This window comes from Leiobunum rupestre, chromosome 3 (genome assembly GCF_980474605.1).
Source record: "Leiobunum rupestre chromosome 3, qqLeiRupe1.1.hap1, whole genome shotgun sequence".
NCBI classification, from domain to species: Eukaryota; Metazoa; Arthropoda; class Arachnida; order Opiliones; family Sclerosomatidae; genus Leiobunum; species Leiobunum rupestre.
This window is the reverse complement of record NC_143386.1, coordinates 15,743,896-15,768,661: the sequence shown is the minus strand read 5'-3', so window position 1 is coordinate 15,768,661 and position 24,766 is coordinate 15,743,896. Positions and strand designations below refer to the sequence as shown.

The 24,766-nt window shown below is 41.1% G+C and overlaps 3 protein-coding genes across 3 annotated transcripts; all 3 read right to left on the bottom strand.

The window, feature by feature from the left end:
* Positions 1-13,691: 13,691 nt before the first annotated feature.
* Positions 13,692-14,279, bottom strand: LOC149949674 (baculoviral IAP repeat-containing protein 7-B-like). The gene has a single exon (XM_090169450.1). The coding sequence runs from the start codon at positions 14,277-14,279 to the stop codon at positions 13,692-13,694; it is 588 nt and encodes a 195-aa protein (XP_090025576.1).
* Positions 14,280-15,702: 1,423 nt separating this feature from the next.
* LOC149949673 (uncharacterized protein F54H12.2-like) lies at positions 15,703-16,995 on the bottom strand. Its single transcript, XM_090169449.1, has one exon. The coding sequence runs from the start codon at positions 16,993-16,995 to the stop codon at positions 15,703-15,705; it is 1,293 nt and encodes a 430-aa protein (XP_090025575.1).
* A 1,429-nt stretch (positions 16,996-18,424) lies between these two features.
* Positions 18,425-23,787, bottom strand: LOC149949672 (uncharacterized). The gene is made up of 3 exons (XM_090169448.1): positions 21,705-23,787; positions 20,928-21,062; positions 18,425-18,657 (listed from the first exon to the last, which is right to left on the bottom strand). The coding sequence occupies exons 1-3, from the start codon at positions 23,785-23,787 to the stop codon at positions 18,425-18,427; spliced, it is 2,451 nt and encodes an 816-aa protein (XP_090025574.1).
* Positions 23,788-24,766: the final 979 nt, after the last annotated feature.

Here is a 24,766-nt window from a genome sequence, read left to right as displayed (position 1 = left end):
GATAAATTCATCGTAGGCCTTACCGCTTAAACGATTAGGGTCGTACGCGTCCATCGGAGGCATGTCATTATGTAGTACGTAATTGGTTTCGTTCGAACGGGCTGGATCAAATTCATGGTCTACGGTATTAAACAGTAAATGCGGGAAATGTCCCTTATTTAAATTATTATCTAAACCAAATGTGGAAACGAATTGAGAAAGGGCAAAGGGCATAAAATTTAAGGAATCTAAGAATTTTAATTTTTTATACTGTAAATACATGAATTTGGTCCCGTCTGTCAAGACTTTAGGGGTCCACTTTAAATCGATCATTTTACGTACTATAAATTGCGCGTCGTAACCTTTAGCGTTATGGGCAATACATATTATCTTATCAGCTACTCTGTTAAGCGTACGAAGATACTCTAGAAAGTCGCCGACGGGGTCTTTTGAGAGAAATATTTTCTCCCGAGGACCACTACCGCATTTAGCGCATGCGTACTGACTATCTTTTTCTTCGAAACAGAATTTACACGCTTTTTGCGAAACGCATAAAATTGGTTCGTGAATCAAAGCATTGGCGTCAGTACGATTTGTTTGTTTACATTCCAAGTCATAAAAAACAAAGACTTCCGTTTTTGGAGTACTTCTCTTGGTCAGTGGTGATTGTTCATTGTCGGAGTCGTGGACCCGTTTATTATTGCTATTTATTCGAGAACGAGTAGTTTTATCGGCAGAATCTTTACGGACGGTCTTTAAAGGTTGCATGTAACATAGATGACCTGCGGGGTTAAACTCACTACACGAAAGACAATAGGTCTCTCCACAAACGTGTACTGCCTTACGCTTAAACATACTGATAAATTTTCCGCAAAGATTACAAACGTAAATTTTATTACATAAGGGCTCGGTTCCTGATAAATGGTAATCGTAACAATTTTGATTAGGGAAAACTCTTAAACATGTTTGGCAAGTTATTTTATCTACGTCCTTCCTGCAATCTTGTTTTCTACAACAAGCGTGACATAAAAGAAGGCATTTATGGTCAGCGAGATGATTAAAACCTACTAAACATTTTTCGCAAAAGTAATTAAACGCGAAAAGGGGTTTAGGGTTAGTAATTACGTTGAAATGTCTGTCAATATTTAGAAGATAAAGACGTTTGCGGGGAGGCCCTTCTAGTTCCCTCTCTTCTTCGATGTCGCCGAAAATAACTAAGGGTACGGGATCGCGTAATCGAAAAACGATAATACTGTATTCGGGCAAGATTTCTTGGAACCGAGTTAAAGCGTCCGGACCCGCGCATTCTTCGTCTGTTAATGCAGAATATACCAAAAGGGTCCTAGCTGTAATAGCGTTTCAATATTTTTTCCTCTACTCTGTCTTATAGTAGTATATTTTCTTTTAAGTTCTACATCATTTTTATTATCCATGTATTCTCTATGAGCTATGGCTACTACAAGAGCTCGTGATAAACAAATTTTATCAGGGTTATTTATCGTTATGGTGCATTTTTTATAAAAAGAAAACTCTTTTTCGAGGGAAATCCCTAACCCAACTGGTCTAGTTCCTCCTTGCGGTAATCTGACTCGGTTAAACGTAACCGTAACTATTCCTTCAAAAAAACTACCATCGTTCTCGGATCTATAGCTTTTTTCATCGATATACGTCATCAACCATTGCAAGTCTAATTGGTCCCGACGCCGGAAACTGACGTTAATTTGAAAACCGGGGTTAGTGACGTTCACGAATGAAACCGAAACCATATCTGAAGGCAAACAGTCCTCCAATAGGGTTTCCATCAATATATAAATACCGTTTTCTATATTATTTTCTAGTCTGACATTTAAAGTTCGTCCCATTAGTCCGAAATTTGGGAAATTTTGGATATTATTATTTAATATTTTAATAGAACCTGGTAAATTAGGAAAGGACGGAGGCGTTATTGGAACGTCAACCAACCCACCTCCAACTTGGGGGGGAGACGAAGTGGGGGCAGCCAAATTTGCGATCTCGGAGTTCGCGTTTTTCTCAGCAGTCTGAGACGGTGGAGGTGAATACTGCGGAGCTCGTGAGGGGCCAGCGACCGCTATATGGTCATTATTACGCCGAGGGGAAATATTATGATGTGGCCTGCTACTACTAGCCGTACGAGCAGCTAACAACGCTTTAGCTTCCTCGAACATTTCGGCTGCTCTTGCGGCTGCGGCTGCAAGTTCCTCCGCGTCCCGTCGGGCAACTTGTACGTTCTCAGCTAAACGCTGAATGCTGTCCGTACTGGGGGACGACGTTCATAAAATTATCTTCCAAAGATAAAGAGTGGCACGTGTCATCTGATTCTAGAAAGGGTGAGGGAGCATCCATAGGCGTATACGAGGGCGAATAACGTACTTCGTCAGGTGGGATAGAACTGGGTCTTAAAAGGGGTGAAGGTAAATTAACGATAGGGGGCGAACAAATTTGATGGGTTAGTTGATATTCTCTAAGATAATCTCGTACCATTGTCATTTCTTTTAAACGTTCCAATTGCAAATCAGTTACTGTAGTTAAGGAAAGGGTAGGATCTTGGGTATCAGTTAAATCTATTATTTCCATTTCTGGAGAATCGGGTAAAGTTACTATGGGTACTTCCGGGAGCTCGTTATCAGTTATATCAATCAATTCTGGGGAGTCGATTATAATCATTTCCGGGGTATCAACTAAATTAATTTCTGGGTATTGTACACCTTTCATTTTTATGCCAATTTACTTAAACCTTATTCAAAAAAATTACGATAAAAAAAATCAAAATAAACTTACGTAGAGAGAGAGAGGGCGCGCTTCAAAAAATCCTGGTACTAGACGCACAAAGAACAACAATAGAGTGACGTTCCCCCGGTTCAGGCACCCCCTTATATAGGGCCTAGGGGAAGATAGTAAGTTTATCTCTTATTCCCAAAGAACTTGTTCAGTTCTCGAGAATATATTAGGGTTATGCTAAAATTTATACTTATTTACGCAAAATATTCCATTTAACTTCATTTCCGATATGGACACTGAAGTACAAACATCAGCCATAATCACCGTCCTGAAACAACCTTCTAAAATTATAGCCGTAGTGATTATTTTAATTACAATTTTCTTATTTGAGTTCATTTTGTGGTATTTTGAAAACGTTTCTACCGTAAAATTGTAACTTTTTTCACTGTAGTTCACAAAATGGTATTAAAAGTATACTAATTTTATGTTAATTTCTATTAATTGTATTGTTTTCTAGGATATGATTGCATCACAAGCTCTCGAGAGGAAACTACAATGGGTTTTTTTTCTTCTTCCAAGTGGATTAATATGTGACGTCAATGGGAATAATTAAAGGCAGTTTCGAGCACGGGACGGTTTAATTTCGAGTGTCTAGAACTGTTATCTCAGAGAGAGACAGCTGATAGAATTTGAGGGTTATTTGAAGTGATGAATTAATCTCAACAAGATAGGAACTGATTAATCTCCCATGCGTCATTTCTCTCTGAGAGGCTGAACTGAAAAGAAGTGCATCCGCTTTGCTCCCGTCATCTACCGTAAACATGGAAAAACGATCTATTGGTAAGCATTATTTTATTAATACTATTACTATTTCAATAGACAAAGGCTTACAAGTTCTCTTCTTCAAAAAATCGAACGAAAATATTCTGTTCCTGACCTCCGAAGCTTTCACCAATCTACTCTCTCTTTGGGGAGAGCTTTTCGCAAACCGGAGCATCGTCTCTAACCCACAACATCATCGACTATCACGACAACAACGTATCCGTCGTCGCCACGACCAACAACATCAAATTGAACTCTGCCTACGGTCATGTTCTGGATCTGGGAGCTCGCGAAATCGGTGAGTTCCAAAAAAAAATTGATTTTATTCGGTTTCAAATAAATCTTTTAAACGAACATAAAAATGTTATCGAATGCATGTACTTAGCTATTGTTAAAAACCTTAAAAAATTCACGAATTATTATATGGAAAACCTTTCGAGGGTTTATTTTTGTACCCAGATCAATTTAATTCGTACCATCAAGTAAAATCTTATTTTGGCTGTTTTAAATCACCCTCGGAAGTACTACAAAATTTTACTAATTTACTCGTAGATAATCAATTAACCTGTAAACTTAGCTACTTTAATTTGTTTTCATTGTGTAATGCACAAGATAACCATCTAATGGAATATCTGATAGTACCTACTAACATGTAAACAAAGTTCTAAAATAAAAAATTAAATGTAAATAACTTGTTATTATTATTGCTTATATCCTAGAAATTAAGGGGTTCGGAAGCGATAGGGGAAATTATGGTTAACGAGGTGTGGGGTTAAGAGTAGAGAGGGGTAAATTCCATCCTTCAGAAATCTGCGCGAGGAAAACAAATTCTGGTGATTAAGGGAGGAACGGGAAAGCAGCTGGTGAACGAGAATCTGGTGATTAGAAATTCTGGTGATTAAGGGAGGAACGGGAGAATCTGGTGATTAGAAATTCTGGTGATTAAGGGAGGAACGGGAGAGCGGGTGAACGAGAATCTGGTGATTAGAAATTCTGGTGATTAAGGGGGAGAGGCGCGGGTGAACGAGAATCTGGTGATTAGAAATTCTGGTGATTGAGATGGGGGAGAGGCGCGGGTGAACGGAGGGAACGGCGGGAGCCAAGCTACAGCTTTGTGTCCTTCTGGTGATTGAGAATGAAATTCTCAATCACCAGCGGAACACCCCCCTCTCTAACATTTCTAGTTTTTAATATATTTTGAAGAAATAAACCAGGCGCTAGGCTTTTTCCTTAATACGCTTTTATGCCAGGTTGGTTTCTTAACTTTGATTTCATTTATTTGAGAAGTTAAACAACCAAAAAAGGGGACGAAAAAAATTAAATTCACGCCCAATTCATTTTTAAATCCAACGTTTTTGTAACTATTCCTCCTTGTTTAGGCTAAATTGGTAGTGCTTTTGATACAATCCGAAGATGCTGCTTCGGGATATGTTCTATGACATCTTGATTGGATTATATCTAAAAATATTTGCCGCCCCTCCCTCCGTAAGCTTCTCCACTTTTCTATTTGACCTTGGAAGAGCGATCTGGTGTAGCAAGTTAGTCGGAACGGAAAGAGGAGAGAAAAATAAATCCTAAAACTTTCCACACTTGCTTCCCTTCCTACCCCGCTTTTCAGAAGGGGTAAGGGGGGGGATAAATGAGAAGATTAACAAAACCCAAGTTGTAGGATCTTCACACCGCTTTTTTTCCTTTCCCATCTGAAACCCCTTCTTCGCCGCCCGCGATTAGGCTCGCTTGTCAATCAAAACTCCTCGCCTCCGCGTTTAACGTTTCCTTGCTGACTCGCTTTTAAACTGTTTAATATGTGAACAAGCCACCCATTTCAGCTTATCGTTTCAGCGCTCTCAAAGGCAATCTCGGTACCTCCCAATTTTGGCCGGTGTCCCATTGTCGTCAGCGAAAGGGTTGGCCATTTGCGTTGATTAGAAGTTTCTTACCTCTTCGTAAATCGAAGCTTGTCAAATCTTGCAAGTAACCCAGAAGATAATTTAATAACAAACATTTGTTGTATATTTTTTAGAGTGGTTAGACATTTTTCTCAAACATCCAACGTCTAGCTATTATACAGCTATGCAATATTTTTTATGGTGATTAGATATGGTTGCGAGTGACAGTCAGTGACTAGTATTGAAAGGCTTACTGAGGAAACAAAATTTCTAAATTGTCTGGTCCCGAACATTTTGCTCATAGATTCATTGTTTCTTCATGTCGGATTTGCCTCTATTTGGGCCATCAGACGAGTTCTGTTTATACATTTTCTCGGGTGTACTTGTATGAAAAGTATTTTCGGTTTTCATAAATTAATTATATTCCTATATATTTATGAGTTAGTCAAAGTATTAGCTTTATCTTGTACCCGAAGTATATATCAACCTTAGATAATTTCGATTGACAATATAATATTGTTATGAAATATAACAAAATGCCTGAACTATTCCAAAAAATAAACCCACGAAAATCACATTTATGATTTATTTACAGTTTCGCATTATTATGTATGGGCTGACAATTTTTTTTATTAATGATAATTATATAGGGGATGTTGTTATTTACATTGAAACGTCGTTATATACAAATGGGCGCTAGGATGTTGTTATTTACATTGAAACGTCGCTACATAGAAATGGGCGCGGGGATGTTGTTATTTACATTGAAATGTCGCTACATAGAAATGGGCGCGGGGATGTTGTTATTTACATTGAAACGTCGCTACATAGAAATGGGCGCGGGGATGTTGTTATTTACAATTAAACGTCGCTACATAGAAATGGGCACGGGGATGTTGTTATTTACATTGAAACGTCGCTACATAGAAATGGGCGCGGGGATGTTGTTATTTACATTGAAACGTCGTTATATAAAAATTTCGGTGACAATTAATAAATGTTTACATCGGTATATACAGCCACATATTTTTCTTAGAGAGTTGCATAATATGTTAATATGAGAATTCCAAATCAAATGTTCATCAAATATAATTCCCAAATATTTATATTAATTTACTCTATTTTTGTTTATTAATATGTAGGTCTAAAGAAGTAGTGTTTTATCTTTCCTATATTACTAAGTATACATTATTCAATTTTTGTTAAGTTTAATTTTAAGTTATTTTTTTCCAGCCATTTACTTATTTTATCTAATAATATATTAGTATTTTGGATCACAAAATCGAGGCATTTACCACCATGGAGTAATAGGGTATCGTCAGCATAAAGATATAGACCATCATTAATAATAGTGGATAAATCATTTATATACAAGTTGAACAATAAAGGCGATATAACTGACCCCTGGGGGACGCCATTTTGAAGAAATTTTGTATCGGAAAGCTTCGAGGCAATTATAGTTTGACATGGGGGCTGATGGAGCAATTGACAACGCAATTACTGAAATAATGGGTAGCTTCTCCAATTTTGTAGTAAATAACAAACGTGAGTAAAGAAAATTCCATACGACTGGTTTCAATTCCTTTATAATTAATTTAATGCTGGGAGATTAAGTTTGCGAGTAAACTAATTTTAAATACTAATAATAAGCGGGAATTAATTAATGTTCCCAAATTGTGGGCTAACTTAATTTTTAATGTAATAATTTGACTTCGTAACAAAAATCTATTTTATTAATAACGAAAAAAGGTTCTGCTCTGAAAGAGCTCCAAATGCGAAGTGAGGAATGGATGGAGTTTTTTTTTCTCCGTCCTCAAGAATACTTTTTGTCTCTCCCCAACTTTCTTTCCTAAACTTCTTAAACCATGACATGCCTGAAGCGAAAATTGTTTTGTCATAAAAGGAGAGACGACTTTCTCCGAAACCATTATCCAAGCGAGAAAACCAACGCGCGGTGTATCAAACGTCCCGCGAAAGGTACGCCACTTTGACTTAATACAATAGTACCATGTCCGGACGGCCCGAGAAGTCGCAAAGCCTCTCCCAATTTCCCGAAACCCTTTCTTCAATTTCGCCAAGCACCTGTCAATAGTTTTACGACCAATTTATCAGTTGGGGGTTCTTCTAATTTTGGTATACCTACATTTTATACAATTTTAAAGAAGTAATATATTTTCCTTCTTAAAAAAAAGATTTAATTATTAAATGTTTGAATTTTACCTTTTATTTCAATTTAAGAAATTTTAGTTAATTTATTTTACACTCTTTAACACTCCCCCCGAAATACTGCAGTAGCATTTCAATCGTTCAGTTTCGCTATTTTACTGTTTTTATCATTTTTTATTTCAAGCGCGTAGAGCAATTGTACTGGCCTGATTATCTCGCTACGGTTCGCCATTCTTAATTGACATTTCCGCACCTTTTTGTCGCGGCCGTAAAAGATTTTAGTGATTACACCGAGTTTCCATACCTGTTTAGGTAGATTATCCTCATGAACAAGCATGACGTCACCAATTTCAATTAATCTATTTTCCTTTACGGTCGCGGCGTGATGGGCTGATCTTAGCTCCATCAAGTACTCGTGTCGAAATCGTTTCCAAAGGTTTTGAATTAATTATTGTCGGTAATTTAACCGTTTAGTTAATTCGACACGAGTAGCTGGTAATTTGTCTTTTGGAAATTTCTGAGGAGGGAGGCATGGACTAATTAGTCCATGAGGGAGGCAAGTAATTCTTTTCCCAATTAAGAATTCAGCAGGTGTGAGAGGGATGGGTTCGTTTATATCGTTATAGACGTAGGTTAAGGGTCTGGAGTTGACCACCGCCTCAGTTTCGGCTAGTGTCGTCTCCATTTCCTCGTATGTTAATGAGGCTCTACTTAACACCTTTTTTTAAGTGGTTTTGGTAGAGCGTACTAATCGCTCCCACCAACCCCCCCCCAAGCTGCACGTTCTGCTATAAATTTCCATTCAAAAATGTTGTTTTAGTTCTGCGCTATCCATGCATTTCCAAATTAATTTTAAGTCCTTGTTCGCTCTGTAAAATGTTTTTGCATTGTAAGAATGCATTGTAGGAATGCCAAGAAACTCTTCCGTTCTTAACGATGATGACCGGGGGGAGGGGGTGCCTAATATAAATCAGTGAAACTTCCGTCAGCACCCCCCCCCCTTGAAATTTTCCCTCAAAACCTCCCCTGAAATAAAATCCTGGATACGCCCTTGCTTTTTACTATGTCATATTCCATATTAGAGTACGTTTTATTTGTATACGTCCTCGATGGATATAATTTTTTTACGTTACTTCGTAAAATAAATAAAACAATTATCTTTGAAAATAATCTAGTGTTTATAATAGTTGTTTCCCCCCCCCTATTAAAAATTTCATCATTATTTTTCCAAAGTACGCGTTATTTGCCCTTTTGAAAACATTCAAATTTAATAAAAGAAAGTGGATACACCTAAAACTTAATAAAAACAATTATTTATTTGAATAAGTAGAATGAGTAGTAGATTAACGAAATCGTTGGTTACATAACAAGTTTATTTCTTCAATACGATGAGGAAAAAAAATATCGCAATTTATGATAATGAATAAATAATTCCGAGCACTACTAAAAGGTTGTGGTTTCACATGTTTTAACCTAGGTTTTAACGACACTTTTTAAATTAAAAAATAAATGTAAGCAGAAATATAAAGATATAAACAATACATTTAATTGTTGACGTGATTAAATTAGTAAATTTTGCGAATAGGTTTTTGTAATCGTACGCGAACATTTCAATGTTTAAATTTTTAATTTTTATTTAAAATAAGCCGCGGAAAAGGGGCGGTAACCTGGTAAATTCCCAGTGACGTAAACTACAGATAAAAACTCGAAAGGGCTCAGTTAACTTGCCCTCCCCCCCAAACGCTGTGTTCAAAAATTAACAAGTTGATTGAAAGGCACCCATTATACACCATTTTGCACCATCCGTAAACCATTACGCACCCCCCATGGTGTTCAGTAAGAAATTGCAATCTCAAAGGGGGGGGGCAACTTTATCCTAAAACTTGTTAACCAATCAAACGCACCCATAACGCACCATTATGCACCACAGTCGAATCATTACGCACCCTTATCCCTATAGCATTACATCAAATATTAATTGGGGGGGAGGGGCTAGGTTAACCCCAGCCCCCCCCTTTCACCGTCTGTTTTCCATGAGCGTGAAAGGAATTATAGCTCTTTCTATAAAATGATATATGCGCAAGCATGTATAAGACAATTTTTTTGTGGAGCGCACGCCTCCTAATATTTCCGTGTAGAGGGTCTCGTGCAATTTCGCGCGAGCTCAACAAAAATATGCGCTATTATTTATATATATATAAAGAGCTATTTGGTATTTCAAAAGAAATACGATAAAATTAAGATTAATTAATTTAAAAAGATACGCTTAGTAGAAAACTATTCTAAAACTAATATCATTCGAAAGAAAAAGCTATGAATTATACATTAATTTTAATTGACACAATTAATTTTAATTGACAGTATATTTTATGAGGATACTTTTCTGATCTTCGGACGGCCCTCACTATTGGGCCCATTTGCCTCCTCCACCCCGTTAGCTTTATCTTCCAACTAATCTAGTTAACCTTGGAAGCGGGACCCGGTGTCGTCAGTTACCTACGGATTAAAATGGAAAAGGGGGAGTTCGAGGAATTCCGATAAAAATTAGTATAAAACTTTCCTCACTCGCTTCCTTTCCCACCAAGTCGCAATTTATGGGATATAAAACCCAGAGGTAAACTGTAACTCCGACATCTCCCTAAAACATTTTTTACTAAATTTTACTCTTGAACTCCTCAGACGAAATTTGAAACGGTTTGCGAGTGATTTCACCCGCGAAATTTCACCCACGCGCCCACGTGCTATGACTTCTACTCTATTTAAATCACGTGAAGCGACGCGATTTGTGTGCATCCGCCTTAAGGCCCTTGAGCTTTGGGGCCCCGGTGCACCGCACCGACAAGCCCTATGGACGCAGATCGTACGACATGAGTTTGAGTACTATTTGTATTTAAACTTCATCGGCAATTCATATCACTTCAATTTATTTGATTTGAACCGGATCATGAGTAATTTAAACTAAAATCTAATTGAGCGTAGCTCTCTTAGCAGCGAGTTCTATGGGAAAGTTTTGTCCGTCCGTCCGTTAATAAGTTTCAAAGGAGGGGGGGGGGGGCGCAAGAGAAAGAGGAATGGTATGAGTCACGGGTTGCGAGAGGAGAGGGTAGGGGGCGCTAGACGGGGATAGGAGAGAGTTGTACGGAAACGTTTTGTAGAGAAGTGGAGGGGGATTGTAGGGGCGCTAGAGGGGGTGTCAGAGGCGTTAGCAGAAGAGAGACAGAGCGAGAGCTGGTGGAAATTTTGTCCGTTCGCGCTCCGAGGGGATGCTAGAGAAAAGTTGTAGATAGGTAAAGACTACATAAAACCATTACGAATTTTTAGATTTTTATTCTACGATTGGAATACACATTTATTTACACTCTTATTTCAAATTATCAAACTTCAATGGGTATACCACCACTGCCAGTTTCCTCCACCTCAACTACTCCTCTCCTTAATTTCATCACAGTTTCCCCAGACATTAAAGTGAAGGGTTTCAACTGTTCAATTTGTCGAATTCGTCGTCACTGTCGACGTTAAACTCCAGATCTTCCGAAAGGTTTCTCCTTTTAGAATAACGTTATTTAATAAAAAATTCCATATTTTAGAAATTCATTAACGGGAAAAGTAGTTACTTTGCTGGAGGGGCGGCTGCCTTTTTAACGGGCGTTTTGTGGGCCGGATAAGTATTGAAATCAACGGCTTGCTTTTTGACGGGTTTTTTACAAGCCGTCGGCTGAGTAGGAAAGCGGGTTTATTTGGTGGTTGTAAGCGGTCGCGCACCAGAATTGCCAAGGGAACGTCTAAGAATATATTACAAACGGAAGGCAGACGTAATTTTATAATGACTAACGTAATCAGTGTTTCTTTCAGGCATCAAAAAGTCTACCGCCCCCCGGAGCTTCCCCTTTTTCCGACGCCACTGTCAGGCGTGCAGGGAGTGCTACGCTCGCCACTGTATACCGGCACCCCCGAAGAAAATTTTCTGAAAGAAACGCTGAACGTAATTTTATTATGGAAATTTTATAATGGCAAACGGAAATTTTATAATGAAAATATTAAAATATATTGTGCAATTACCTTTCGCCCTCCAAATTTATAACGACTTTTAGAGAAATAGGCCTGGCCAAGGATAAGCAAGATTATAGAGCGATTTTATAGATAACCAGAATTATAGATAAGGTCTCAAATTTTTTATAGATAAGCAAAATTATGGAGCGATTTTTATAGAGCCACCGAATTTATAGATCCAAAATTATGGAGCCCTCTAACTTCACCTCATTTTATGGATACCTCCACTTACCTATCTTTTTTTAACTAAAATGTATTGGAAAAAAATAACGAGACGAATATTATACTAAATCATTTTTTATTACACTTTTCTGTACATGTTTTAATAAAATAGGCTGTAAAATATTATTAAGTAGGGAGATTCTTCTTTTAAAATGGAAATTATTTAATAAGGAATAGTTAGTTCGATCTTCTACATCGAGGAAAAATAAAGTTACGGGAACGAGGTCAAATTTTACGCGATGTTGAGCATGAATGATTTTAAAAAGACGTTCCCGCAATAATAGTTTTTTGCAAATTTGCAATCGGGAAATAGTCTCCCGTGTTCCAGAAAGGCATCGTCTTCCGCACCCCAATCTCCGATCTCACCACCGCAGAAAAAACACTTCACGCAGTCCGTAAAGTTTGTGTAGAAAAAAACCCGCGTTGGTGAGTTCCATGTGGCACGGCTTCTCTAGCGGGAAACTGGTGAAAGTCTTCAACCGCTCGTCCGCATACCTCATAGGGCCTAGTTGGGCATCGTAGGTCTCCTGAAGCTTCGCGAACTCGAGCTTGGCGTACACGCACTCGGGGAACAAGGCGGTGTGGCAATGTAAGGGGTTAGATCCCAGCTCCCAATCCCGCACCAGACCGTCGCACCAGAAGCAGATAGTGATATCCTTATGCCCGATAAAGAAGAAGCCCGCCTGAGCCAGTTCGAGAGTGTCCATATATTCCACCGGGAACTTTTTAAAACTAGCGACTCGTTTCGCCAGGGTATTCATTTTTTTAGAGGAAGTTAAAAATTTAGTCCGACACCTTCGTAAACTAGCGATCGAATGATTCCTACCGAACTAAAATCCAGGGGGAGAAAATCTCTAACTAGGGGGGAGAGAGACCCCGAATGAAGGAATTTCTCAAACCGTGAGAAAGTTAGGGAAAAGAGAGATTCCCACGGCCTCCAAAAACTATTATCCGATTGTGCAAAAATGTTTGGTTTCCAGTCGTTTCCGTTTATCACCCTCTAAAATGTCAACCACCTCTTTTAAAAAACAGTATACTATGGCTTTCTCGGCAGTCGAAGAATAAGGTGGCTGGTTATTTTCTACAATATCCTCGTCAGCTATAAAATGAACTACGTTTCCACATTCTTCCCCTAATAGAAATTTACAATGGGGGAAATATTTCCAATGCTCACCGAAAGGACTATCGCCTTTTCCCAAGCCATAAGTTCACCCTCACACGCGAAGCATTTAACAGGATCTTTATAATTTAAATAATAAAACCCAGCCCGAGCTAAGGCTCTACCATCTACGATATTAACAGGGAATCCCTTGTTAAACGAGCGAATTCTCTCAAGCTCATGGCGCATAGGATTTAGCTCCGTCTCGTCCGTCTGCTCTTTATCGTCTTTCGGCAGTGTTAGGACGGGAACATTCCCCGTATTCTCGTCATTTACGAATTTACATAAGCGATTCTGCTCGATATGTTTCAGCAACGGGACGTCATTAGTCATCCACCCCTTGACGACCCTCTCGCAAGAGAAGCACATGACGTTATCAGTGTGCCCGGTGTAGAAAAAAACAGCTTTCGCTAGCTCCCTCGCGTTTAAAAACTTACATGGAAACCCTCTGAAACTAGCGATTCTATTTTTCTCAAAATGCATCTTTTTTAACGGAAGCCGCGTAAAAATGGTGTCTATCACCTTCGTCCGCGACCGATCGAATGATCCTTAGAACCGAGGCGGGGGTAAATCCCTCTTTCCATCTCTCGCTGAGGGGTGAACGACCCCCCCTAAAAATAGTCTATTACCACTCGGCCCCCCTCGAATTCCTCGGGAGAAATCTATTATTCCCCGGGCATGTCTAGACCTTGTCCTTCATCTAAGACTTCGACTATTTCGTTTAAAGAATCGTATATTAATCGTGATTCGGGGTAAGTCGAATAATTCAATTGGTTGTCCTTTTCTACGATATCCTCAGCGGCTATAAAATGCTTTACATTTCCACTTCTTGCCCTTGAAATAAGAAATTTACAATGAGGAAAATTTTCCCAATGTTTCTCGAACGGACTATCTTCCTTATCCCAGTTCATTAGTTCCCCGGAACAGGAAAAGCATTTTACGCAATCTTTGAAATTCGTATAAAAAAAACCAGCTTTGGATAAATGCCTAGCTTCCCTTAAAGGATCAATCGGCAAACCTTCCTTATTATTATTCTTAATATAATTATTATTAAATCCTTTAGTAAAGGAACGAATTCGCGCGATCTCGTATCGCATCGGCTTTGACCCTTCAAGCTCCATCGACAGGGCTGGGACATCCCCCGAAAAATCATTTCTTATGAACGGACAAAAGTTACACTCTTTTTCGTGTCTTAGTAACGGGACGTCGTCGGCCGTCCAGTCCTTGACGACACGCTGACAGGAGAAACACATTACGCTGTCCCGGTGACCGACTTAGAAAAAACCCGCTTTCGTTAGCTCCCTCACGTTTAGAAACTTACAGGGAAAACCCTTGAAACTAGCGATTCTGTTTTTCTCAAAATTCATCTTAAGAAAAAAACGTCTACCTCTTACTTCTCCGACTTCGGGAATGACCCAGGGAATGATCCGGTACTAGACGTTTAAAAAAAACGAGTTTAGGCGTGTATGTTGAATAAGAAAACATAAATTCGAACGAAACATTTATTAACGCAAAGGAAGATATTACAAAAAATGATAACAGTGAATATAAGAAAAATGATACGAAATGAAAATACGCGCGCGAATTGAGAAAATTACGTAATGGTTTTTTAAAAACATAAGAGTTCGAAAAATAATTGTTTTTTTATAAAGAAAAGTTTTAAAAGAATCCTTCGTCTTCCTCGAAGAGCGGCGAGGGAGCCGTCTGGTGATGGGTCTCCAACCACTTGGCAAAGCGCCAGGCCTTCTCCCGCGCACAGAGAAGCGTCGGGCTCCCTCGTCGATGAAATCGACACCGATAGTTCTGGCCGATGCTGATGTCCTTGGCCTTGGGGCAACCGATTTCCCCGAGTTCGATCACCTCTTGGGGGATGAGTTTCCTGAGGACGTGACATTTCTCCTCTCCCTTGCAGTAAACGAATTCGGAGTCCTCGGTTAAGGCCTTGAGCCGATGTTGTAGCTCGATGTAAGGGGTATCGCCGTGGTTCCAGAGGTAACCGTTGATATGGGTAAAGACCCATTGATTTTGCCGGGCTACGTGGTGAGAAAGACCGCTACCGTGGTACGGAGGTTTAACGAATACACTTTTAACTAGGGGAAACTCCCCGACGAACGCGACGGCAACTTCTTTAACGACCGGTTCGTATTTCGCGCCGAGTAAGAATTCAAAATCGACAACTACCAGCGGTCTTTCCATGATGTTTCTGTTGGCTGATACCCCCTCTGACTCAAGGTAAGTTAAATCCGCTTCTTAAATAGGTTCTCCACGCGATTGTCATTACTCCATTGGTTCCTCGTGAACCTATCAGCGAAGGAGGTCAAACTCCGCCCCCTATAGCGATGTTCCAGATAGAGCACGCAGTATTGTCCGCAAACTTTGCTTCCCACGGCCTGTAGACGACGTCTATTATAGAGTATTTTCGAGGAATTTTTTCTCAGGAACTTTTTTATCGTGGGGAGGGTCACCGGACGACCCGCCGAGTCAAAGTACCCGGCCCTCCTGAAAGCGTCTAGGTAAATAGCTACCCAATGAGTCCCGGGCCCGTCGTGAGGATCGAGGTTAACGACCAGGGAGGCGGGGAAGGAAGGGATATATTCGGGGAGTCTATCGGAAGCAAAGGCACCTTGATACCCGGGTAAATGCCCGAGGATCTCGTTTATTTCTAACGTGTTCATTTTAATAATCAATCACCACGTTGCGATCTTTATCTATCTGCATTAAACTATGGAATTCCCCGTAAATAACGACCGAAACCGATTCCGTGAGCGGGGTTTCGAATCCCAACTCGATACGTAACTGTCCCCGCCTTACGGGGTTCCAATGAGAGTTGTCACTTGCGGAAAGATCAGGCGTGATATCAAAGGCATATAGAGTATAACCCCTCGGATATTCTGAGTGCGATATATTATTCCCATCATCTTTAAAGTGTATATTCGTCCCCGTAAACAAGGTGTAATATTCACGGGCAAATTGATTCTGGGAAAACTTGGGCTGGAGAGGTTTACTCGGAACCGCGTCCGAATCAACGTAGAGAGATAAGAAATTTAACCCGAATGGTTGAAAGTTATAAGGATTTTTATGAAAATCGCCCGCGCAAGCCGTATGCGAGACTAGGCCGATAATAACGCCTTGAGGGAGCGGTCCCAGCCACACATTGTCGAGACTCGTATTTGAAACGCCGGTGAGCAGTACGTGGCTTTTCACTTCGGTTCGGGTAAAGGGGTACTTCGCGGTGGCACCTAAGAGAGCGTTTTCGTGAGCCAGAATGATTTGAGGACTTATCTTGCATTTCCGTATTTCCAAAGTAGCGTCCGTTATAGCGATCTTAAAATTTCCCACGTTTAACGAGGGGTCTCCCATAAGGACGAAGGCCGTTTTACTCCTAGAAAGTCGAACTTTAATTTCCACCCCGCTTAGAAGGTATTTCGGAATGTTGAAAAGGTCGGCGTATATTTCCCCTACTAAGGAAATTTCCTTTGAATCCTTAATAGCTGCTTGACGAATCTTGCTCCCCGAGTTGGTAATTATATCGTCAAACTTTCCGGCAGCGTCTTTGGCGTAGAGACACGAAGTCAGGTGAGAAGTTTTAGGCTCGCCGGAATAGTTCAAGAGCGATTCTAAATAGGCTCGGTATGAATATCGACTTGCCGAGGGCGTGATTAAATTGTCGTTCAAGTAAATTTCAATTTGATCGAAGAGACTATGCATTAGGTTATTACAAGTTGATAATTTAACGTCGGGGTCTAAATTAGCCCCATTCTCCCGCGTTACTTTACATTTAACGTGAAGGAGACTCATCGCGAGATCCGTATACTCCGGGCTTTTAGGGATACAAAATGCAATTTGGGAATCATCTCGTAGCGTAGAGATCGGTCGATAGAAAGTTGGAGTCGCGCTTTCGACGCTAGTTTGCACGGGGGTGACCGAGAACAGGTCCAATTCCGATTTCAAGGCTTCAACTTTGTACATTTTGGTTCTTTTTAGTTGAGGGAAAAAATGTCACGAACGTGTTTCGTGGACTTCCGACGAGCTACTGTCCCGATTCTGCTTTTAACGGTCCTTTTTCTAGTTTTCCTCCTGCTCGTTGTTTTCTTCTTGCTTCTCGTTTTAGTTCTCCTACGCTTTTTCCGCCCCGAACCGCTTTGTCTGGTAATCCCTTCTAGAGCTTCACCGAAACGTTTCCTCGCCGAAGATTTTATATTTTCCCCCGCAACGGCGTCATTGAGAATTTTACTGCCGACCCCCAACGCTTGTTTTCCTATATACTTCGCCCCTCTAACTAAAAGAGGGGAGGCCCAGCGGAAGAGCCCCGAGAACAGACTTCCGAGACCATGTCCTTTCTGATAAGCCGCTCCTTGATAGAAATTAGACCCCCCGGTTTGGGCTTGGTTAAGATAATAATTTTTATACGGACAGGACTCCCGCGCGTCGAGGACATCCGGCTTAGGCATCTTGTTTCCGTAGATGTAGTTTAACCGTCAGAGACCCGAAGGCAAATGGCGCCGGTTTCCCCTGAGGGTTTATTATATGTACTTGGATCGTGTCGAAATAGCGTTTGGAGACTCGCACGTAATGAGGCACGTCATATATTTTCCCGACGTTATCCCCCAACGAGCCTTCTACGGGGACAATCCTAACGAGAGGAACGAGAGTGTCACCCACCATTTGATCTTCGACGATATTAGTGTAAACGTAAAGTTGAGGGGGGATTTTAAAGCCTATAAGGGCCGGTCTAACGCCCCGGTAACCCCTTTCCAAAGATTGAATCCCGGGATCGAAGCCCAATGTCATGGCTAGACCAAAATGAAATTGCACTAGTACGTTATGACGAAAGGGGCTTATTCGAACTCGGCGAGTGATCTCGTTATATTGAAGAGACGTCTTCATATCTTTAATAATTTCGTTTATTATCTTAATTGAATGTTCGATAGAAGAATAGTATCCTATGGGTACCCTATAAACGTGGGAGGTCCCTCTGGGTCTTCTAGGCTGAGCCGCGCATTCGGCGATCTGAGCTTCACCCGTAAGAGTTTCACCGTTTTTGGCGACATCGAAAATCTGCTCCGTTTTTTTCCCTTTCGGATTTTTTTCCCCCGGCGTGGTAATTTTAAGTGTTATTCCCAAAGTAGGTTGATCGGCTTGAGGCGGCTCTAGGTTTTTTTCGATGCTAGTCTCCGGTTCATTTTGCTTGACTTCGATTGGAGACGGGTTACATTCGACAGGAGGGATTTCGTCGACAACCATGAAAACGATAGTGTTTTGTCCCTCGAGGACGTTGAAGAACGCGCTAGTGTAATTTATCTCAGCTAGTCCGCACTCCCAAGACCCCCCCAATTCGACAGGTTTCGGTAACGCTGAGGTATAGGAGGCCATCGTATTGTCGGCGTAAACCGGCATGCTAGCGTTTGAAGGTAATGTCAGATACATCTTTTTTCTTGACCCACGAGTTCGCGTTCGACGGATATCCTACAAAACTGACAAAGTATTCGACCTGATTTTTGCGTTTCCGAGACTTGAGAATTTTATCGATCTTGTATAGTCGAGGTTTAGCGACTAATTGCAGTTCTTCCTGATAGTAACGTCCCTTTATTGCCTCCCCCGTTAAATCTTCGATCGTGTAAAGGGGCGGGTCTAAATTTACGAGGCGGGTGATTTTAAAGACTTCCTTTGACCAAGTACCGGGATAGGCTTTATCAAATACCCCCCTGTATTTGCTGATACGACAAAAGTCACCGATTTTAAGTTTAGGTTGACGCCGGCTTTTCACGGGGATTTCCTTGTAAATTGTTTTAAATACTTTCAGGATATTATCCGGTTTCACGTCTAGGGGTGACATTTTTATCGTAGAATGTTTCGTGGTATTGTAGCTATGAATTAAATCAGGGAGGACGTCCAAGTATCGATACGTGTTATTAGCGGTGAAATATTTATACATTTTAGCCTTTAGCGTACGATTTAGTCGCTCGACCATACACGCTTTGATTGTATCGTTTTCGCTAGTAAAGAATTTAACTTTTTTTTCTTTTAAGGAAATCCTGATATTTTTTCCCCGTGAACTCCCCCCCTTTATCGGTTTGAACTTTAAGAGGCGTGAGATCCTCGAATATTTTCTCGGTCGCGGCGATTACGTCTTCGGCTTTCTTACTTTTTATAGGGACTGCCCACGCGCGTCGCGAGAATGTATCGATACATACTAGTAGGTAATTAAAGCCGGAATTGTGTTCGGAAATGTCTCTCATGTCCGCTAAGTCCATTTGAAACTGGTCGCCAATATTAGTTACAAAAACCTTGCTCCTTTTAAATTTCCGATAGGCGGTCTTATGTAACGTGTACGATTCTTGCTTCGTTAACCATTTTTCTACCGTTTCCCGGGGGATACCTCTGTCTTTCACGGCCTGATAAAGTTTTTCCAATCCGTCGAAACTCGCGGGATGTTTTGGATCGTAATAAATTTTTTTCAAGACTGCCTCGGGGTTAGAAACTCTTCCCATATTGGTTGTTCCGTTTTCCTTTTTTTCGCGCCTCTATTGATAACCCCTTTCGATAAGACCCGGGGTTTAAATTGGAGCGGAGTCCGAACGACTGATGCTTTTCTAGGTTTCGCCGAAAATGTAATTTTTTTCTTCTTCACTCGCGGGATGGTTTTCTTGAATGATACCGTAGGCGTGAACAAGGCGTCGAACTCGTTCCAACCGGTGGGGGGAGGCGTTCGTTTTCTATTTATAGCCCCAACGGCGTAACTTACGAGCGTAGCGATATCTGACCCGGGCACGCGCGTTTGATCTATAAACAACTCGCCTTCACTCGACCACGAAACTTTATCGCCTAAGCTAATCAATCGGTTAATTAAGTCCTTCGCACTCGCCCTAAACTGGATAGGTACGAGATTTAAGAAGGCCGTGTCTTGCCCGGTTTCTTTTCTATTTTTTGGCTTCGTCGCTATATCCTTAATGTTTTGATAACGGTGGAACACCTGCTCGAATAATTTAACTTTATCCCTAATGTCAAGATTGGAATTGAGTACGTCGGTCATGCTATTATTTAATTCATCCACGGAGGACCCTAATGGATGTGGAAACGAAAATTGAGGGGTATCTCGAGAAGGGGTGAGAACATTTTTATTATTATTATTATTATTATTATTATTTTTTCCTAACGAGTCGAGGGGGACTAAGGCTAACTTTTGAGCGTACATTTTTTTATTTCCTTAAGAACGACCTAAAATCCCACTGAGGGCTGAAATAACGGTGGGGATGAGAATACTTAGAATCCCGTGACCTTTTTGAACTAAAATTAATTTCTTCTTACGCCAGGCTACTTTTTTAGAGGCTACCTGTCTAATGAATTTCTTTTGTTTAGCTAGTTTTCGTTTCTGACAAGGGTTTAACTTTAAATTCCCTTTCAAAGTATTATCGCAGCATTCAGCAATAGCATCAATTAAGGGTTTTTTAGCGTGATGGAGAATAGCGCGTCGTTGTTTAAAATTTGATCTACCTAGGGCCGAGAGAAAATCTTTGTGTCCGGCAACCAGGGCCGGCATTTTCAAACTGGTTAGGGACTTCTTCCTCTCCGCTGACTTTATACTCCCTACTTTTTTTTCTTAGGGATATAGACCATTTCGGTTTCGTCGGGGAAAATATCCGTTCTTAAACGGAAGTCATCGGGGCACTCCTGCCTATTGTCGATAAGAATATAGCCGTGAGGGCGTTTGGTCGCGTCGAGATAGGCCTCGATAGCGAACCGGTAATTGGCGCCTCTAAGTTGACGGAATAATATAGCGGGTTGAAGTTGATCACGAGGGTTTTTAAACAAAACAATGTAATTCGCGTTCAGCGAACAATCGCGCGCATCCTTTGTTTTTGGGAAAATATTCTGGGTTATAAATACGAAGCTTATATTACGGTGGTGAACGCCTTTCGTGAAGAAAGCCCCGATTTGACCATTGTTCTCGTTCATTAAATCGTCGGCGATGAGGAGAATGTGTTCGCCTTCTTCACCGGGGTAATCATCGAGATTGGGGACTCCTTCTCGGAACACTACGGAGTCTTTTAAAGTGTCATAAAGTGTTTGCCGCTCGCTATAATGCCAAAATATTTTTGTCGGCGGGGGGAAAATCATTTCATCTTTATTTTTTATAATTCGCGCCATCCAAACGGACTTCCCGCTACCGCTCGGCCCGCTCAGAAGAGCGGAGAAAGGACCATACAGTGGTAACATGCTTTTATTAAATTAGGTCTCTAAGTTAAACTACATCGATATTTAAGAAACAAACCGTTCGGGTAAAAATAAAAATATGAGTTTAGCGGTGTTCTTTACTTAATACTGATGCTGCCATTTTAAGTGGGACTTATCGTCTAATATGGGTTACATTATAGGTTAATAGTTTTAAAGCCATAACGACTTATCTTTCGAATATGTTGGATAAAACAACAGTTAATACCGAAACTTCGAGTATAAGGGTAATTAATCAATAATTCCTTTTACAGACATTCTATAAGCGGGTTATACCCGAATATTAGGATATGTTTTTTCATTCTGAACTAGTCATTTTTTTAAATATTATTCTTTATATCCGAACGGTAATATTTCGAAATTATCGATAACGCGTAATTTATTGACAACTGGTCGATATTTTTTAACTTGCTTTACAGTTACCACTGTATGATCATTTAACCGACAAATATGGTGGGGAATTTCGATTTCTTTCTCGAGAGTGGGCGCGTCTACGTCGATTCCGAGCATCCCTTTCAACGAGTCCATAGAGATAGAATTTCTAGTGGAATAGTTCTGTCTGAGACCTTTAGCCTTAACGACCTCCTTAATTTCACCGGTATCGCGGTTGAGTACGCGGAAGGCGTAATTTTTCGGGCCGCCCGAGCAAAATTCAGTAATATGACAATTTGGACCAAATTCTGATAATTGGTCCGTCATATCCCCAAGATAGGTTCCTTCCTGCACTAGCTTATTGCCATCACGTGATCTATATATTAAACTATCCGTATCGTGGTATAATATACTATCCCCTAGAGCCTCTAGGTGACTATAGAGCCTCATTCGGGCAAAAGCGGTGGTATAACAGGCTAAAACTACGTTTACATGAGCCAAAGCCGGATCGATTTCCTTGAGATGTTCCCATTTGACAAACAACGTCTTATCGTTTATCGCCAAGACACTTTTCCTTTCGATATTCGGGTCGTTAAATAGTTTAAAGAATTGTTCTCGGTCCTTAATGATCTCGGTTTTTACGAGGTTATTCCGTTGTCCCCACTTACCGTAAAAACTATTTAACATTAACTTCGCGACGGCACGTTTACCGGGGTTTAACGCGATCTTAGCGGGATCGAGTTTAACGCCTTCGTGGTCCTCGAAATCCGAGATGTATTTGTTTTTTTCGTCGGGGGTAGTGATCCCCGTTGGAAACCCCGAAGCCTCGGCCTTCATTTTGTACATGGTCTTGATGTAGTCCGAAAACAAGCCACCCTCCTGGGTCTCCTTGTTATACTGCGTTGTTTGATAATGCCAAGCTTCGTACATTTCAATCACTTTGTAACCTCTGGAAACGGCTAGTTTCAGTTCGTCGGAAACGAATGTCCCCACGAATGCCCGCTCGGGATCGGAATGAGGACACCGTCCTTGAAATCTTAGACGTGCACATGTACCACATAAGACGAAAAGAAGTCGCGAATTACAGTGCATGGGTAGGATAGGGTGAAAAAGTTTAGGAGGGGCGAGAACGCGGCACTGAATTAACCCGTCCAGCGAATCGAGATCTCGTAAATCATCAGAGTCTAGTAAAACTTTCGGGTGACCGACGGGTATTCTATCTAGAAGGTTGACAGTCGGGTAAAGTGAAAGCATGTCGACGTTAAACGCGCGTTCATCGCCTTTGGTCTTGTAGTAAAGGACTGTCGCGTTAACTCTCCCTCCGAAAAACGCGTCTCGAGGATTCAGGGGTGAAATTATCATGGCCCGTACTTTTTCGAAAAACGCCTTATCCTTCGCTTGACGGCGAAGCTCGTAAAAATCGCATTCCCAGATCTCTATAACGTTTTTCTTAAGTTTCCGGAGTTGAGCAACGACCCTGACTGTTTGTTGGTACCTGAGGTTGAACGTTTGTGAGGGATCTGACCATAGAGGTCTGTCTCTTCCCACAACTTGACAGCGAATGCACCCATGAAAATAGCAGCCCTGGAACATGTAAACGTCATTTCCGTCAAGACCGTCCACTTTAAATTTACCTACCATAGCCTCCCGCCCCCGCATAGCTGACACTATTCTTATACCCCTGCGTTTTTCTTCCCAGGCGAGCCATTCAAAAGCCGCGGTTGATTGTCGGTCCCTATTTCTCATCCCCCCGGGGGGGAGTATCCCTATCGTGTCAGGAATGAGAAAGCGTTTCCTAAAGACGTAATTGCAGGCGCCCGGGAGCGTGATGGCAGCGCGGAAAGGGTCAGTGTCGCAGATTTCCATGAATTCACGTCTAAACGTCGCGCATCCCAGTCGGAGTATATTGACATCCGCCGTGCAATACGAAATCGCGTCTTTTAGAAAGTCAAAGTGACCGCCCGCGGATATTTGCTCCCCGTGCCATTTAAGAAGGGCCGCTCTTTCCTTTACCCCTAGATAGTTAGCCCTGTACGCTTCGAGGGGAGGAAATTTATCCCCCTTCTCGGTCGAATAATTAGTGGTTATGGGGTCAGCGGGATCGAAATTATTTTCGACAAAATTAAACAAAAGGTGAGGGAATCTACCCTTATCCATGGAAGACCCTAGTCCAAACGTCTTCCTAAACGCGGCGAGTCCCATGGGAATGAACGAATAGGAATCGAGAAAATTGAAATTAAAACAGTTAAAGAAGAGAATTTTAGTCCCGTTTACTATCACGAAGGGCACAAAGGTCTCGTCGATTGATAGAACGGCTTTGAAAACGAATTGGAGATCATAACATTTCGCGGCGTGGGCGAATAAGTAAATTTTTTTAATATCCGCTAGAGTTCTGATATAATCCACAAACTTCCCCACAACATTTCCTCCGTAAAAAAATTTTTGTCGCGAGCTAAAGCGGATGCATACCCCGCAATCGAAGTTCGAGTCTCGCTCGTCGATACACGCGGGGCATACAATTTGAGATATTAGAAGAAACGGCTCATGCTCGAACGCCCCCTTTTTATTTACGTGTTGTTTATTCTGAATCGACTCGATGTCATAAAACACGAAAAGATAAGAAGGGACGCCCCCTAGTGCTAATCTTCGTTTGGTCATGTCAGGCTCGGGGTGGTCTTTAATTCGTTGGACGAAGCAAAGGTGAGGATGCGGCGCGTGCTTTTTACAAATACGGCAGAAAACTTCCGAACAAGAATGGATAGTTTCCCTAGAGCGATAGTCCACGTATTTGTAACAGTCTTTGCACACTTTAACCTAACTGCAGAGGGAGGGAACCGATTCGCGATGGCTTTGGAAGCATTCCAGTCCGTGGAAGGAGCGAAAACAATCGGCGCATTTGACGAGCTCGCCGGAGCATTTCTGATGTCTGAAACAGGATTTGCAGAAAATTGCGCATTTGTGGCGTTCCAATTTATCGTATCCGACCAAGCAGATGGAACACGCATAATTAGTGGCGAAGAACGACGTCAATTTCGCGATTACGTCATAATGTTTCTGATTATAAATTAAATAAAGTTTATTTTCGGAGTTCCCGCCTTCCCCTTGGAATAATACTCTAGGTCTGTCCTTATAAACC